Genomic DNA, 18,484 nt, shown 5'->3' with positions numbered 1-18,484 from the left:
CAGAAATCACAATACCAGCACCAACCTTATTATACTAATACAGCACCAGAACCAAGTTCATTAGATGAATACAGCACCAGAACCAAGTTCACTATATGAATACAGTACCAGAACCAAGCACATTACATAAAAACAAACCATAGCCAAGTTCATTACATACTGTAAATGCAGTACCAGAACTAAGCTCAGTGTAGAGATACAGCAAAAGAACCAAGCTTATATGAATACAATTTCAGAACCAAGCTCCTAATATAAATACTGTTATATCAGCGTGTGCCCACCGCCATTCCTCTCTCCTGGCCAGGCACGGCTCTATCTCCTGCTCCAGCGGCCTGGACCCACAGGTCTTCATCTGCTCCCTTTCAGCAGGCTGGATTGCTGGAGTTGTCTGCTTTTTCTCCCTGGCAACCCTTGGCCTGCTTCTTGCCGAAAAACGGCCACTCCACTCATCCATAGAGTGCATGCATGCTCCTTCTGGTTCCAAAAGGGTAATCGCACACGCACCATAATTCACACCAGCCTAGCCACCTTTAGGTACTGGGAAACAGTGACAGATCTCACACAGGTTAGAGGCAAGGAAGGGGTGGATAGTGCGGTCCACACCCCTATTCCACCACAGGTGAGACTAGCTGGAGGTACTCAGGCTGGCATAAAGCACCTCCCAGGGTGTCAGTAAGGGGGGAGTGTGTTACCCGTGGACAGAGGCCTGGAGGCTCTGTGAATGTGGTCTCAGCTGGGCAAGGCTGAGGGACCACGAGGCTGAGAGATAGCCTGGACTGACTTTGTTACAGCCTGGAAGTGAGCTGGACTAATGGCTAAGAAAGTCTCATGTGATGGCCGTGTGTGAACGGTGCTTTAGGTGAGTAAGGGATATCACTGTGTTTAGGTAGAGCCCAGACGGGCAAGGTGTTTATTTATTATTGTTTTGTTGTTCTATTTTTGCTGGGGTGCCACAATAAGTGCATTTTTTGGACCTTGAACCTAGTGTCCTGAAGCCGTATCTGTAAGGATGATCCCCTGAAAGAAAATTACCCCTCACAGTACTTAAGACGCCTTCCTCTATGGAAAGGTGTCTGAGAAATAGCTTTTCTAGCTTGCTAGTGTCCTGTGAAGGAGTGCTGTTTCTTTTGTCTTCCCGTTTATCAATTTTCTGCCCGTTTACTGGATTCTGATCCTCTGCTGCCTAACCTGACCTATGCTGACCTTTGTATTGACCCTTCGCTGCCTGCCCTGACCTCGGACTGTCTATTGGATTGCTCAAACTCTTACTGCCCTTACTACGGTTTTGTCTGATCCCTTGGTGCTGTACACCGATGTCTCTGACCCCCGTGGGTCAGCTGTCATTCACACAGAGACTACTCCAGAAGGCAGTGGCCTGCTACAGTGGGGCAAAAAATTATTTAGTCAGCCATCAATTGTGCAAGTTCTCCCACTTGAAAAGATAAGAGAGGCCTGTAACTTTCATCATAGGTATACCTCAACTATGAGAGACATAATGAGAAAAGAAAATCCTGAAAATCACATTGTCAGATTTTTAAAGAGTTTATTTCCAATTATGGTGCAAAATAAATATTTGGTCAAGAACAAATGTTCATCTCAATACTTTGTTTTAGACCCTTTGTTGGCAATGACAGGTCAAACTGTAAGTCTTCACAAGGTTTTCACACACCGTTGCTGGTATTTTGGCCCATTCCTGCATGCAGATCTCCTCTAGAGCAGTGATGGTTTGGGGAGGTCGCTGGACAACACAGACTTTCAACTCCCTCCTTCTATGTGGTTGAGATCTGGAGACTGGCTAGGCCACTCCAGGACCTTGAAATGTTTCTTACAAAGCCACTCCTTTGTTGCCCTGGTGGTGGGTTTGGGATCATTGTCGTGCTGAAAGATCCAGCCACATTTCATCTTCAATGCCCCACTGTATTTCCCCTGCAGCAAAGTCCAGAAACCTGTAAAGAAGTTAAAGGGTGAAAACCAGGGATCTGTCATGATAACGATCTTGGGAGTAGCCCTAAGCCAAATCTGTTGGTTGACACAGTGGTTCCACACCCATTGCCATAACAAATATAGCACCTCAACCAGTTCATAACACAAATACAATATCAGAACCAAGCTCAGTATATAAATAGAGCACCAAAACCAAGTTCATTACATGAATACAGTACCAGAACTAAGCATATAATATACAGTAAATACGTTATCACAACTATGCTCATTATATAAATACAGCACCACAACCAAATTCAATATATAAATGCAATATAAGAGCCAAGCTCATTCTATAAATACATAACCAGAATCATGCACAGCATGTAAAAACAGTATCAGAAGTAAGCTTACTACATATTAACCAGGTTCATTATAAAAATACAGCACCTGAACCAAGCTCAGTACATGCCGTACATATAGCATCAAGCTCAGTATATAAATATAGCATCAGAATCAAGCTGATTATGACTACAGTACCATAATTAGACTTATTACATAAATACAGCACCAGAGCCAAGCTTATTATATACATGCAGCACCCAAACCGAACTCGGTGTTATAGGCAATATGGATCTCATGGCTGTTTCTCACTAACTTTATTTGAGGCATTTCCTGGGAATTTGTTTGCTATAGCTTTAAATACCTTTAGTTTTTCTGCCTTGACTGGATATAGCAAAAGTTGTATGCATTTTGTTCAAGAGTATTAAATCCTAGTCCATTGTCTTTATTTGCTTGTGTTCTGGGATTTGTGGTTCCATGTTGTCTCTATTGTAGTTGTATTTGTTGTGGGTTCACCTTTCTGTTTTTTGTTTGAGTTTTTGATTTTCTTTACTGTCCTGTTGGACTTTGAAGTTTGGGCCTGGGTTCTGCTAGGTTTTATTCATCTCACCTACATTTATCACTCTGCACCTGTATGCTATTGCTGTCTGTTGTTTCTTCCATGCTGGCCTCCATCTATCTCATCCGTTGCCATCCTCACCCAGTTTTCTGTCATCTACCAGTGAGCTTATTTGTCTACATTTGTTGCCTGTCAGTTTGCTTAGTATAACATTTCTTGCGACCAGTTGGTTGTTATGTAATTCTGTTCTACTTAAGTCTTGGAGGTATCTGAGTACCAAGAGCCATTAAACAAAATAAAGTAGTCAGCTCACCCGTCGCTGCTCTGGACTTCGCATACTCGGAACTTCTGGAGTAAGGTAGAATTCGATTGCAACAAATTTCCAACACCAGCCACCATCCAGTTAAAGACTTCATTTTATTTCCGCAACATGTCTGATAAGCAGTGCATTAAATCCAGTTTACACATTTTGTCTGAGCACCCTTAATCATAACTTGACCAGGTTATGATTAAGGCACTCAGCCGAAACGCACAACGTGTAAACTGGTTTTACTGCCATTGATTAGGATTTGTGAAAGGTAGCTGCTATTGTTGAAGTCAAGTTCTTCAGTCTTGTACAAAACTGTCATCATACACATGAATACAGCACAAGGAACATAAATATAGCCAGTACCAAGCACAGTGCATCAATGCATCACCAGCAGCAAGGTAAGTACAGTACCAGAACCTAAGCGTATTGTATAAATACAGTACCAGAACCGAGCTCAGTATATAAATACAGCTTATCATACTACCAGTACCAATCTTATGTCATAAGTAGAGCACCAGACCCAAGATAATTACATAAATACAGCACCAGCACCAAGCTCAGTACATTAATACAGCACCAGCACCAAGCTCAGTACATAAATACAGCACCAGACCCAAGATAATTACATAAATACAGCACCAGCACCAAGCTCATTACATAAATACAGCACCAGCACCAAGCTCATTACATAAATATAGCACCAAGCTCATTACATAAATACAGCACCAACACCAAGCTCAGTACATAAATACAGCACCATAACCAGGCTCAGTACATAAATCCAGCACCAAGCTCAGTACATAAATACAGCACCATAACCAAGCTCAGTACATAAATACAGCACCATAACCAGGCTCAGTACATAAATACAGCACCAGCACCAAGCTCAGTACATAAATACAGCACCATAACCAAGCTCAGTACATAAATACAGCACCAGCACCAAGCTCAGTACATTAATACAGCACCATAATCAAGCTCAGTACATAAATACAGCACCATAACCAGGCTCAGTACATAAATACAGCACCAGCACCAAGCTCAGTACATAAATACAGCACCATAACCAGGCTCAGTACATAAATACAGCACCAGCACCAAGCTCAGTACATAAATACAGCACCAGCACCAAGCTCAGTACATAAATACAGCACCAGCACCAAGCTCAGTACATAAATCCAGCACCAAGCTCAGTACATAAATACAGCACCATAACCAAGCTCAGTACATAAATACAGCACCAGCACCAAGCTCATTACATAAATACAGCACCAGAACCAGGCTCATTATATAAATACAGTACCAGTACTAAACTTATCATATCAATAGTAGCATAGCATTCTCATGGTTGCAGGACCCCTTTAAACAAACTTATCTCACGTCTTTCATATTTTACAACTGCGCTTTTGGGTGAACAAAACAAAGATGTCACTTGCCATGTTCTTTGATACCTGGGGGAGTGGAAGTTATTCAATTGTGCACTCAAAAGTCCGACTTCAAAAACAAGACAAAGACTATTTTGGAAGAACATCACTGTTTCCAAATGAAATAACTGTAACTGGGTGTTACGAGTGGGGGAAAGGGGTATCCCAATCAGCGCTTCCATTGTCATAATGTGTAGAGACATCCCCCAACTGGTAACCAGTAATAGATCCAATAAAAATCTTCTAGTAGCAATAACTGAGGAATGGAACACATAAGAATATTCTCCAGAATGGTTGTTACAAGGGGAATGAAAGTAACATAGTAACATAGTTTGTTAGGCCGTAAAAAGACATCCATCCATCCATCCAGTAGTTACTGATCAGACGTGTCAGGAGAGGTGACAGGTCCATTTTGAGAGAATCCGCTGTAACATGATGGTTTCTATAAATTAGTAACTCTCTCATGTCTTTCATATTTTACAGCTGCACTTTTGGCTGAACAGAACAAAGATGTCATCTTGCCATGTTCTTTCACACCCGGGGAGAATGTAGTAATTCATTGGACAACTAATGACAATAAAAATGTGCACTCATATTATACGAACGAAAACCAACTGCAGAGTCAGGACAAAAGCTATTCTGGAAGAACGTCCCTGTTTCTAAGCGAAATAAGTAAAGGAAATGCTTCACTGCTAATAAAGGACTTGAAGAAAAGTGATGAAAATACATATAACTGCTACATGTCAACAAATGCTGGAAAGAAAGAAGATAAAGTGACTTTGCAGGTTATAGGTAAGAAACATGCCAAAGGAAAAAAATAAAAATAAAATAAAACTTGACAGGATAAGAAACATAGAATGTGTCGGCAGATAAGAACCATTTGGCCCATCTAGTCTGCCCAATATACTAAGTACTATGGATAGCCCCTGGCTATCTTATATGAAGGATGGCCTTATGCCTATCCCATGCATGCTTAAACTCCTCCACTGTATTTGCAGCTACCACTTCTGCAGGAAGGCTCTTCCATGCATCCACTACTCTCTCAGTAAAGTAATACTTCCTGATATTACTTTTAAACCTTTGCCCCTCTAGTTTAAAACTATGTCCTCTTGTAGCAGTTTTTCTTCTTTCAAATATTCTTTCCTCTTTTACCTTGTTGATTCCCTTTATGTATTTAAAAGTTTCTATCATATCCCCTCTGTCTCGTCTTTCTTCCAAGCTATACATGTTAAGGTCCTTTAATCTTACCTGGTAAGTTTTATCCTGCAATCCATGTACCAGTTTAGTAGCTCCTCTCTGAACTCTCTCCAAAGTATCAATATCCTTCTGGAGATATGGTCTCCAGTACTGAGCACAATACTCCAAATGAGGTCTTACTAGTGCTCTTTAGAGCGGCATGAGCACCTCCCTCTTTCTACTGGTAATTCCTCTTGCTATACACCCAAGCATTCTGCTAGCATTTCCTGCTGCTCTGTGACATTGTCTGCCTACCTTTAAGTCTTCTGAAATAATGATCCCTAAATCCCTTTCCTCAGATACTGAGGTTAGGACTGTATCACTGATTTTATATTCTGCTCTTGGGTTTTTACGTCCCAGGTGCATTATCTTGCACTTATCAACATTACATTTTAGTTGCCAGATTTTTGACCATTCCTCTAGTTTTCCTAAGTCCTTTTCCATTTGGTGTATTCCTCCAGGAACATCAACCCTGTTACAAATCTTTGTGTCATCAGCAAAAATACACACCTTACCATTAAGGCCTTCTGCAATTTCGCTGATAAAGATATTAAACAATATGGGTCCCAGAATAGATCCCTGAGGTACCCCACTGGTAATAAGACCTTGGTCTGAATATACTCCATTGACTACAACCCTCTGTTGCCTGTCCCTCAGCCACTGCCTAATCCATTCAACAATATGGGAGTCCAAGCCCAATGACTGCACTTTATTGATAAGCCTTCTATGTGGGACAGTATCAAAAGCCTTACTAAAGTCTAGATAAGCGATGTCTACTGCACCTCCTCTATCTATTATTTTAGTCACCCAATCAAAAAAATCAATAAGATTAGTTTGACATGATCTCCCTGAAGTAAACCCATGCTGTTTTTCATCGTTCAATCCATGGGATTTTAGATGGTCCACAATCCTCTCCTTAAGTATGGTTTCCATTAATTTCTCCACTATTGATGTCAGGCTTACTGGCCTATAGTTGCCTGATTCCTCCCTACTACCTTTCTTGTGAATGGGCACAACATTTGCTAATTTCCAATCTTCTGGGACGACTCCTGTTGCCAGGGATTGGTTAAATAAATCTGTTAATGGTTTTGCTAGTTCACCGCTGAGCTCTTTTAATAGCTTTGGGTGTATCCCATCAGGCCCCTGTGACTTATTTGTATTATTTTAGACAGTTGACTTAGAACCTCTTCCTCTGTAAAGACACATGCGTCAAAAGATTCATTAGTCTTCTTTCCTAACTGAGGTCCTTCTCCTTAATTTTCCTTTGTAAAAACTGAACAGAAGTATTCATTGAGGCAGTCAGCTAGTTCTTTATCTTCTTCCATATACCTTCCTTCTTTAGTTTTTAATTTGGTAATTTCTTATTTTAGTTCCTTTTTTCATTTATGTATCTGAAGAATGCCTTATCATCTTTTTTCCCCTGACTGAGCTAATTTCTCTTCTGCCTGTGCTTTAGAAGCTCTTATAACTTGTTTGGCCTCTGTCTGCCTAATCTTATAAATTTGTCTGTCATCCTCGTTTTTTTTTTTTTTTTTTATATTTCCTAAATGCTATCTTTTTGTTTTTAATGATTTTGGCCACTTCTGCTGAGTACCACAGTGGTCTCTGCCTTTTTTTGCTTTTACTGAGAAGCCTAATGCCATTTTCTGTTGCCTTTAATAGTGCCACTTTTAAGTAGTCCCATTTCTCCTGGACTCCAATGAAACTGTTCCAGTCTGATAGGGACTCGTATACCACTAATCTAATTTTAGAAAAGTCAGTTTTTCTAAAACTTTTGTTTTTGTGTGGTGTGACTCAGTCACTGTACTTATAGTAAACCACACTGACTGGTGATCATTAGATCCCAAGCTTTCCCCTACAGTAATATCAGATACCAAATTCCCATTTGTGAATACTAAATCTAAAATGGCCTCCTTCCGGGTTGGCTCCTCCACTACTTGCTGTAGAGATAATCCCAGTAGGGAATTTAGAATATCTGTACTCCTGGCAGAACTAGCTATTTTGGTTTTCCAGTTTACATCTGGAAGATTGAAGTCTCCCATAATGATAACTTCCCCCTTCAATGTCATTTTAGCTATTTCCTCAACTAGTAGATCATCTTATTCTTTGACTTGGCTAGGTGGTCTATATATCACACCTACACGAGTTACCTTATAATTATCAAGCTGCAAGGTAACCCAAACTGACTATAAATTGTTCTCGCTAACTTGTATCTAATTAGATTTTATGCTATCTTTCACATACAGGGCCACCCCTCCCCCTTCTTGCCTTCTCTGTCTTTTCTGTATAGAGAGAACCCTGGTATTGATATATCCCAGTCATTACTCCCCTTGAACCACGTCTCAGTAACAGCCACTACATCTATATTCTCAGATGCCATTATAGCCTCAAGTTCATTGATCTTATTCCCTAGACTGCGAGCATTTGTAGACAAGACTCTGAGCTTGTCATTTTTTAACCTTTGTGCTACTGGCCTCTTCTGGCATTGTTCCGGGGGCAGTTGGACTGCTGGATTATCACTCTTCTGCCCCCCTTTCCTAGTTTAAATGCTTCTTAGCAAATACTTGGAACTGTTCACCGAGGACATTCGTTCCCTTGAGAGAAAGATGCAAACCATCTTTCTTGTACAGTTCTTTTCCATTCCAACAAGAGCTAACATGAGACACAAAGCCAAACCCTTGGTTCAGACACCATTCACCAAGACATACATTGAATTCCTTAATGCGCATCTTCCTGTCATGCTGAAGGTTCTGCACAGGCAAAACTGCAGAGAATGAAACAGTTGATGCAACCTCCCGTATATCCTTTCCAAGTGTATGAAAACCTTCTTTCACCTTTGAAACCTCATTGCAAGCCAGATCGTTTGTCCAAAGATGGAGAATAACACCCACTTCCCTTTCCTGCTTTGCTTGCCTAACAATATTTAGGATCCGTCGTCTATCCCTGCTAGCGGTAGCACCAGGGAGACATCTCACAACACCATTCTCCTCAAACTTCACACCTCTTATGATGGAATCGCCCACCAACAGCTGCTTACTATCAATCCTCACCTTCTCCTTTTTGTCTTTGGCTGCATTCTTACATACTTTAGGCATGGGAGATGATTGTTTCTCACCCACTGTGCTTGAGCCATCCTCCATGTTGCTCTTGCACTCTGAAAGTGCTGCAAATGAATTATGGAGAGCCACAGACTGTGGGACATGCCTTGTATCCACAACTCTCAGTCTACCAGAACCTACAGTAACCCATCTTCCATTTCTAGGGGGCCTCTGTGGCAGTGGCATTGCAATGTTCTCAGCCTGTGTTTGTTTAGTGGTTAATTTACAAATCTCATATTTCAAAAAGGTAATTTCCTGCTGCATTATGGAGAGCTGTCTACAGATCAGACAGTATCCAAACCTCTGAAGAGTGGAACCTGAAATAAAAGCACAACAATTCCTGCACAGAAACAGGCCTGCCATTGTAAAGAGGGGAAAGATTTTAAACAAACAAATCTTACTTGTTTAGATTGTATCTACCTCCAGATTACCTCCTGAATATCTCCAATGCACTTATAACAAGCAGCACTTAGAAAAGAAGCAAGCTTTAATTAGCAAGCTAATACTGTGTGGATAAAAATACACACACTCCCACAAAGGCTCCTACCCCAACAGCAAACTAACACCTTACTTGCCTATGCTCATTTGCAATCAGACAATAGAGATACTGTGTCTAGCAAATTCCTTACCTTTGAAACACAGTTTCTGAGTATTCACCAGAAACACCACTGAAGTTCTGCTACAGTGGAAAAACTCTGAGTTAGACTGTTAGTCTCCTGAATATCTCCAATGCACTTATAACAAGCAGCACTTGGAAAAGCAGCAAGCTATGGTGTTTACACCATGCTATGCTAAAATTAAAAAAATACTAACATATATTGTAACCCCTTTCTGCCACGTCCATAATGACCGCACAATAAAATTATTATGTTGCATGGTAAACATTGTAAGAAAAAACTGTAAATAAAAAAAAAATGCCAATATTGCTATTTTTTTCATTTCACTTGCTGATGACCGCCGCTGGATAGGTCATTAGTGGAGATGAGCGAATTTGGATGTTACATCTGAAGTCACTTCGTTCATAACTTCGGATCAATACTGTATGTAGATTCGTCTACTTACAGTATTAGAATGAATGGGCTCTGATGAGCCGAAGTTAGTTATTCGTGAAGTCACACATGACCTTGTTGAATAACTACGGTAGTTGATTTTTTTAAAGTGGAAAACCAATTTAAAACTTGAAACCGAACTTGGCTTTGGTTCTGAGGTACCAGTTGGAACCGAAGCCGAGTTTGGTTTCAAGTCTGTGGGTCTGATAACTGAGACAAGATCTACAATACTTGCTGTCTCTGGGTCTGATAATCTAAATAAAGCTTCGTCTCTGGAAAAAAAATCAAGGTTCACTTCAAGATTTTTACCTGGCCGTTGTTATTCCCCCAAATAAACATCTTTGACATTATTTTTAACGACAGTAGCCACTAAGCCTTTTGCCTCTAAACCACTGAGCTCATTGGGGGATATTTATCAAAAATGGTTCAAAGGTAAACTGGCTTAGTTGCCCATAGCAACCACCAATCAGATCCCACCTTAAATTTTGACAGTTCCTTTGGAAAATAAAAGACTCCATGTGATTGGTTGCTATGGGCAATAAAGCCAATTTTCCTTTACCCCAGTTTTGATAAATGCCCCCACAGATCTTTGTAAGACCCTTTGCAATCATTAAGCTTTTAGAGCAGAAGTTTGCTTTCCTAAGACAGTGCCAAGAGTCCTCACTGAATTATGTTGGTCCTGGGGCTGAACAGTCCACTCCTGCAATGTGTGCAAGTTCTCTTCAAGCATGTTTATATAAAAGAGAATCTGTCACCAGGTGATGATGAGCATAAAGTGGTGACAGAGACCCCCATTCCATCCATATATCTTACTGTTGTAGTGTTCATAAAGTCACACTTTATCGCCTTCAGTGCCGAGTCCTGGTATTCATGAGCAGCGGGCACTGATAGACACCTTTCTCCCTATATTTTCCATATTAAGAAAGCTGCCAATCAGTGGTGGATAAGTGGGAGAAGTTAGCAGTTCATACATATAATGGTGGCTAGGTGGGAGAAGTCAGCAGTTCATATATGTAAAGACTTATATACATGCACACGATATGCAGAGAACTCCATTGCTGGGTTGTGATATCATGAAAACCACAGTTAAGAACACCAGTAAGTAAAACATGGATGGAATCAGGATTTAAGAAAACATCTAAAAACGACAGCCTTCTGCTGCTTTATTGCCATTTTTAGTCACATTTTTTGTTGCTGTTTTATAGCATTTTTCAACAAATAGTGGCCCACATTTACTAATCCTATTGTTGGGGTAAACTTAGGCAGGGCATAAATGTGGTGCAGGGATAAACAATTTTATCTAACTCTATACCAACTATTGGGTGGCTTACTTGAAATGAAATTGTGATGCAACTTTGGCACAAAATGGCACATCTTAGGCCCCTTTTCATTTGAAGCTCTGCCACTTCCTGCTAAGATTACACCTTTTCAAGCAAGTTGGAAAGAAGTTAGAAACCCTAGTTGACCCATAAATTGCACCAAAATTGTGCCAATTTGTGCCACTTTTAGACAGATTTTAGGTGCAGACACGTTAGTTAAACTGGGCTAGTATGTTTTAGCACATGCATTTTCAAGTATTTTTTTTTTTTGCTAGCCACATGTATTTCTACTCCAATTTGATGTCATGTCTGCAGATTAATGGGAAAAAAGCCATGGTTAAAAAAAATGGTATTTAAAAACAGCATAGAAAACGCCACACACATTGACACTTGCATGTTTTCAAGCAGAACAAAAAAAAAAGTCTATGGGACAAAAATGCCAGAAAAAGAAGCAAAAAAACACCACACCCAGTGTATGCTACAATTTCAAAAACATGACTGACCCCAAAAAAGCAATGCAACTGAAAAAAAACACCAGTAAAAAAAGAAAAAATGTTTGGACAGCTTTAATAATTCCCATAGATGTATGGCTAACAAAACGCCTATAAAATATCTGAAAAAAGCTTTGTGGGGAAATATTTGAAGATAGTTTTGTTGAGCTAGTTTTGTTTACAAAATGCCGCACATTTTTTGTTAAATTTGGTCGATCTTTAAGCTTAGCACTTTTGGCTACTCCGGTTTTCTACACCCTACTGGAGTGAGTTTCTGACTTTTTTGCAACTTTTAACCACTTCAGCCCCGCTAGGTGAAACCCCCTTCATGACCAGGCCACTTTTTACACTTCGGCACTACACTATTTTCACCGTTTATCGCTCGGTCATGCAACTTACCACCCAAATGAATTTTACCTCCTTTTCTTCTCACTAATGGAGCTTTCATTTGGTGGTATTTTATTGCTGCTGACATTTTTACTTTTTTTGTTATTAATCAAAATGTAACGATTTTTTTGCAAAAAAATGACATTTTTCACTTTCAGCTGTGAAATTTTGCAAAAAAAACGACATCCATATATAAATTTTTCGCTAAATTTATAGTTCTACATGTCTTTGATAAAAAAAAAATGTTTGGGCAAAAAAAAAAATGGTTTGGGTAAAAGTTATAGCATTTACAAACTATGGTACAAAAATGTGAATTTCCGCTTTTTGAAACGGCTCTGATTTTCTGAGCACCTGTCATGTTTCCTGAGGTTCTACAATGCCCAGACAGTAGAAAAACCGCACAAATGACCCCATTTCGGAAAGTAGACACCCTAAGGTATTCGCTGATGGGCATAGTGAGTTCATAGAACTTTTTATTTTTTGTCACAAGTTAGCGGAAAATGATGATGATTTTTTTTTTTATTTTTTTTTCTTACAAAGTCTCATATTCCACTAACTTGCGACAAAAAATAAAAAATTCTAGGAACTCACCATGCCCCTCACAGAATACCTTGGGGTGTCTTCTTTCCAAAATGGGGTCACTTGTTGGGTAGTTATACTGCCCTGGCAATTTAGGGGCCCAAATGTGTGAGAAGAACTTTGCAATCAAAATGTGTAAGAAATGACCGGTGAAATCCGAAAGGTGCACTTTGGAATATGCGCCCCTTTGCCCACCTTGGCAGCAAAAAAGTGTCACACATGTGGTATCGCCGTACTCAGGAGAAGTTGGGGAATGTGTTTTGGGGTGTCATTTTACATATACCCATGCTGGGTGAGAGAAATATCTTGGCAAAAGACAACTTTTCCCATTTTTTTATACAAAGTTGGCATTTGACCAAGATATTTTTCTCACCCAGCATGGGTATATGTAAAATGACACCCCAAAACACATTGCCCAACTTCTCCTGAGTACGGCGATACCAGATGTGTCACACTTTTTTGCTGCCAAGGTGGGCAAAGGGGCACATATTCCAAAGTGCACCTTTCGGATTTTGCAGGGCATTTTTTACACATTTTGATTGCAAAGTTCTTCTCACACATTTGGGCCCCTAAATTGCCAGGGCAGTATAACTACGCCACAAGTGACCCCATTTTGGAAAGAAGACACCCTAAGGTATTCCGTGAGGGGCACTGCGAGTTCCTAGAATTTTTTATTTTTTGTCACAAGTTAGCGGAAAATGATGATTTTTTTTTTTTTCTCTTTTTTCCTTACAAAGTCTCATATTCCACTAACTTGCGACAAAAAATAAAAAATTCTAGGAACTCGCCATGCCCCTCACGGAATACCATGGGGTGTCTTCTTTCCAAAATGGGGTCACTTGTGGCGTAGTTATACTGCCCTGGCAATTTAGGGGCCCAAATGTGTGAGAAGTACTTTGCAATCAAAATCTGTAAAAAATGACCGGTGAAATCCGAAAGGTGCACTTTGGAATATGTGCCCCTTTGCCCACCTTGGCATCAAAAAAGTGTCACACATCTGGTATCGCCGTACTCAGGAGAAGTTGGGGAATGTGTTTTGGGCTGTCATTTTACATATACCCATGCTGGGTGAGAGAAATATCTTGGCAAAAGACAACTTTTCCAATTTTTTTATACAAAGTTGGCATTTGACCAAGATATTTTTCTCACCCAGCATGGGTATATGTAAAATGACACCCCAAAACACATTGCCCAACTTCTCCTGAGTACGGCGATACCAGATGTGTCACACTTTTTTGCTGCCAAGGTGGGCAAAGGGGCACATATTCCAAAGTGCACCTTTCGGATTTTGCAGGGCATTTTTTACACATTTTGATTGCAAAGTTCTTCTCACACATTTGGGCCCCTAAATTGCCAGGGCAGTATAACTACGCCACAAGTGACCCCATTTTGGAAAGAAGACACCCCAAGGTATTCCGTGAGGGGCATGGCGAGTTCCTAGAATTTTTTATTTTTTGTCGCAAGTTAGTGGAATATGAGACTTTGTAAGGAAAAAAGAAAAATCATCATTTTCCGCTAAATTGTGACAAAAAATAAAAAATTCTAGGAACTCGCCGTGCCCCCCACGGAATACCTTGGGGTGTCTTCTTTCCAAAATGGGGTCACTTGTGGCGTAGTTATACTGCCCTGGCAATTTAGGGGCCCAAATGTGTAAGAAGTACCTTGAAATCAAAATGTGTAAAAAATGGCCTGCGAAATCTGAAAGGTGCCCCTTTGCCCACCTTGGCTGCAAAAAAGTGTCACACATCTGGTATCGCCGTACTCAGGAGAAGTTGGGGAATGTGTTTTGGGGGGTCATTTTACATATACCCATGCTGGGTGAGAGAAATATCTTGGCAAAAGACAACTTTTCCCATTTTTTTATACAAAGTTGGCATTTGACCAAGATATTTCTCTCACTCAGCATGGGTATATGTAAAATGACACCCCAAAACACATTGCCCAACTTCTCCTGAGTACGACGATACCAGATGTGTGACACTTTTTTGCAGCCTAGATGCGCAAAGGGGCCCAAATTCCTTTTAGGAGGGCATTTTTAGACATTTGGATCCCAGACTTCTTCTCACACTTTCGGGCCCCTAAAAAGCCAGGGCAGTATAAATACCCCACATGTGACCCCACTTTGGAAAGAAGACACCCCGAGGTATTCAATGAGGGGCCTGGCGAGTTCCTAGAATTTTTTTTTTTTTGCATAAGTTAGCGGATATTGATTTTTTTTGTTTTTTTTCTCACAAAGTCTCACTTTCCGCTAACTTAGGACAAAAATTTCAATCTTTCATGGACTCAATATGCCCCTCACGGAATACCTTGGGGTGTCTTCTTTCCGAAATGGGGTCACATGTGGGGTATTTATACTGCCCTGGCTTTTTAGGGGCCCTAAAGCGTGAGAAGTCTGGAATATAAATGTCTAAAAATGTTTACGCATTTGGATTCCGTGAGGGGTATGGTGCGTCCATGTGAGATTTTATTTTTTGACACAAGTTAGTGGAATATGAGACTTTGTAAGAAAAAACGAAAACAAAAACAAACAAAAAATTTCCGCTAACTTGTGCCAAAAAAAATGGCTGAATGGAGCCTTACCAGGGGGGTGATCACCCATATAGACTCCCTGATCACCCCCCTGTCATTGATCACCCCCCCTGTAAGGCTCCATTCAGACATCCGCATGATTTTTTACGGATCCATGGATACATGGATCGGATCCACAGAACGCATGCAGACGTCTGAATGGAGCCTTACAGGGGGGTTATCAATGACAGGGGGTGATCAGGGTAATCAGGGTGATCACCCCCCTGTCACTGATCACCCCCCCTGTAAGGCTCCATTCAGACATCCGCATGATTTTTTACGGATCCATGGATACATGGATCGGATCCACAAAACGCATGCGGACGTCTGAATGGAGCCTTACAGGGGGGTTATCAATGACAGGGGGTGATCAGGGTAATCACCCCCCTGTCACTGATCACCCCCCCTGTAAGGCTCCATTCAGACGTCCGCATGATTTTTACGGATCCATGGATACATGGATCGGATCCACAGAACGCATGCAGACGTCTGAATGGAGCCTTACAGGGGGGTTATCAATGACAGGGGGTGATCAGGGTAATCAGGGTGATCACCCCCCTGTCACTGATCACCCCCCCGTAAGGCTCCATTCAGACATCCGCATGATTTTTTACGGATCCATGGATACATGGATCGGATCCACAGAACGCATGCGGACGTCTGAATGGAGTCTTACAGGGGGGTTATCAATGACAGGGGGTGATCAGGGTAATCAGGGTGATCACCCCCCTGTCACTGATCACCCCCCCTGTAAGGCTCCATTCAGACATCCGCATGATTTTTTATGGATCCATGGATACATGGATCGGATCCACAAAACGCATGCGGACGTCTGAATGGAGCCTTACAGGGGGGTTATCAATGACAGGGGGTGATCAGGGTAATCACCCCCCTGTCACTGATCACCCCCCCTGTAAGGCTCCATTCAGACGTCCGCATGATTTTTTACGGATCCATGGATACATGGATCGGATCCACAGAACGCATGCGGACGTCTGAATGGAGCCTTACAGGGGGGTTATCAATGACAGGGGGTGATCAGGGTAATCAGGGTGATCACCCCCCTGTCACTGATCACCCCCCCTGTAAGGCTCCATTCAGACGTCCGCATGATTTTTACGGATCCATGGATACATGGATCGGATCCGTAAAAATCATGCGGACGTCTGAATGGAGCCTGACAGGGGGGTGATCAATGACAGGGGGTGATCAGGGAGTGTATATGGGTGATCACCCCCCTGTAAGGCTCCATTCAGACGTCCGCATGATTTTTACGGATCCATGGATACATGGATCGGATCCGTAAAAATCATGCGGACGTCTGAATGGAGCCTGACAGGGCGGTGATCAATGACAGGGGGTGATCAGGGAGTGTATATGGGTGATCACCCGCCTGTCATTGATCACCCCCCTGTAAGGCTCCATTCAGACGTCCGCATGATTTTTACGGATCCATGGATACATGGATCGGATCCGTAAAAATCATGCGGACGTCTGAACGGAGCCTGACAGGGGGGTGATCAATGACAGGGCGGTGATCAATGACAGGGGGGTGATCAGGGAGTTTATATGGGGTGATCAGGGGTTTATAAGGGGTTAATAAGTGACGGGGGGGGGGGTGTAGTGTGGTGTTTGGTGGGACTGTACTGACCTACCTGAGTCCTCTGGTGGTCGATCCTAACAAAAGGGACCACCAGAGGACCAGGTAGGAGGTATATTAGACGCTGTTATGAAAACAGCGTCTAATATACCTGTTAGGGGTTAAAAAATTCGGATCTCCAGCCTGCCAGCGAGCGATCGCCGCTGGCAGGCTGGAGATCCACTCGCTTACCTTCTGTTCCTGTGAGCGCGCGCGCCTGTGTGCGCGCGTTCACAGGAAATCTCGCGTCTCGCGAGATGACGCGCCGATGCGTCCAGGAGGAATAAATCAACCACCTCCCGGACGCATCGGCGCGTTAGGCGGTCGGGAGGTGGTTAAAAAGGTCCCATTGATACATATGAAATGAAACTAATTGACATAATTAACCATACACACTCTCCCACCCAGTTTTCAAAACTGGTGTAATCATGCATAATTTTTTGCATATGTGACCTCAAAGTCAGTATTTTGCAACTTTTTGAAAACATTATTTTGGAGTGCAGAGGTTGATACATTTTTTGGATGGTGTGAAACTATCACAAAAATGTTCTGTCAACACTTCTGACATGTCTCTTTTGTTAAAATATTAAATTCTCCATGCAATAAGGTTTCTGGAGCATCTATTCATATAACCGTGTTCCACTCCTCAGTTATTGCTGCTCGAATTACAACGTGCCAGGCCAGGTGTAGTGAGTGAGAATGATGGTGTGCCGAATAGGGGGTAGTAGTTGTACTCACAGTTAGCAGCTGTTCCCTGGGCCGGCAGTGCAGTGGAAGGGAAGACAGCACTAAATCAGATGGAAGTTGAGGTGCCCTTGATGGTAGTGGGTATGCTTAGGGTGCTTTGGTGGCTGGGCCCCTGTGTTCGTGACGCCAGCACCGTAAGATGCAAATGTTGTTAGTAGGAATATTGACGAGTCATTGGTGGTAAAACTGTTGAACATTTACTGAATCAATCGTCTCAGGACAGTTGGTATAGATCATCAGTACAGTGCATTTATATGGCATAAGGAATGATTCAAAAATTAGTTTAGCTGTAATCCTTACTGCAGGTCTGGCAATTGTCAGTTGAGTTTTCCTAATGCAGCTACTTTACAGGCAAGACAAAAGTTATCTTCTTAGATAGTTTTACTCTAGCACTCAGTTACTGAATATAATGGTTTCCTTACTTTAATATTTGAGCAATCCAATAAGGGTGTTCTCCCTCGTGGCAGGCAAACTCTCTGCTACATTATTTGATGTAGGATGCTCTCCTGAAATATTCAAGTTCACTATGTCCCAGAAGGCATTTAGTGAAAAAAGATAATTCTGCGCACTAATCATCCAGTTGTATCCAGGTACCTTCAAGTTCCTCTCGGTCACTGGTGCTTCTGAAGTCCATTGGCTAGACTCCGCTCTAATCTGCACTAGAGTTTCTCTATATTCGTACATAGACTCACTTGTCTGTGCTGGGCTGCTGTGACTACTTGGTCTGTCCACTCTAGGCTTGATCAGGGCCCAGAGGAAGGAAAGGCAGCTACATTTTGGACTGAGCCTGTTCTGCTCCTCCATACACTTCCT

At 41.7% G+C, this 18,484-nt stretch overlaps 1 protein-coding gene across 5 annotated transcripts in view; it reads left to right on the top strand.

Annotated features, from left to right (window-relative positions):
• The window catches only part of HHLA2 (HERV-H LTR-associating 2), a 76,499-nt gene that overhangs the window by 37,651 nt on the left and 20,364 nt on the right, over positions 1-18,484 (top strand). For all 5 annotated transcript variants that reach the window (XM_044285035.1, XM_044285037.1, XM_044285039.1 and 2 more), the window contains exon 3: positions 5,042-5,350. In XM_044285035.1, coding sequence (XP_044140970.1) covers positions 5,042-5,350 — 309 coding nt within the window. The remainder of the gene's footprint in view (positions 1-5,041; positions 5,351-18,484) is intronic.

This window comes from Bufo gargarizans, chromosome 3, assembly GCF_014858855.1.
Source record: "Bufo gargarizans isolate SCDJY-AF-19 chromosome 3, ASM1485885v1, whole genome shotgun sequence".
Classification (NCBI taxonomy): domain Eukaryota; kingdom Metazoa; phylum Chordata; class Amphibia; order Anura; family Bufonidae; genus Bufo; species Bufo gargarizans.
This window is presented reverse-complemented; position numbering and strand designations above follow the sequence as displayed.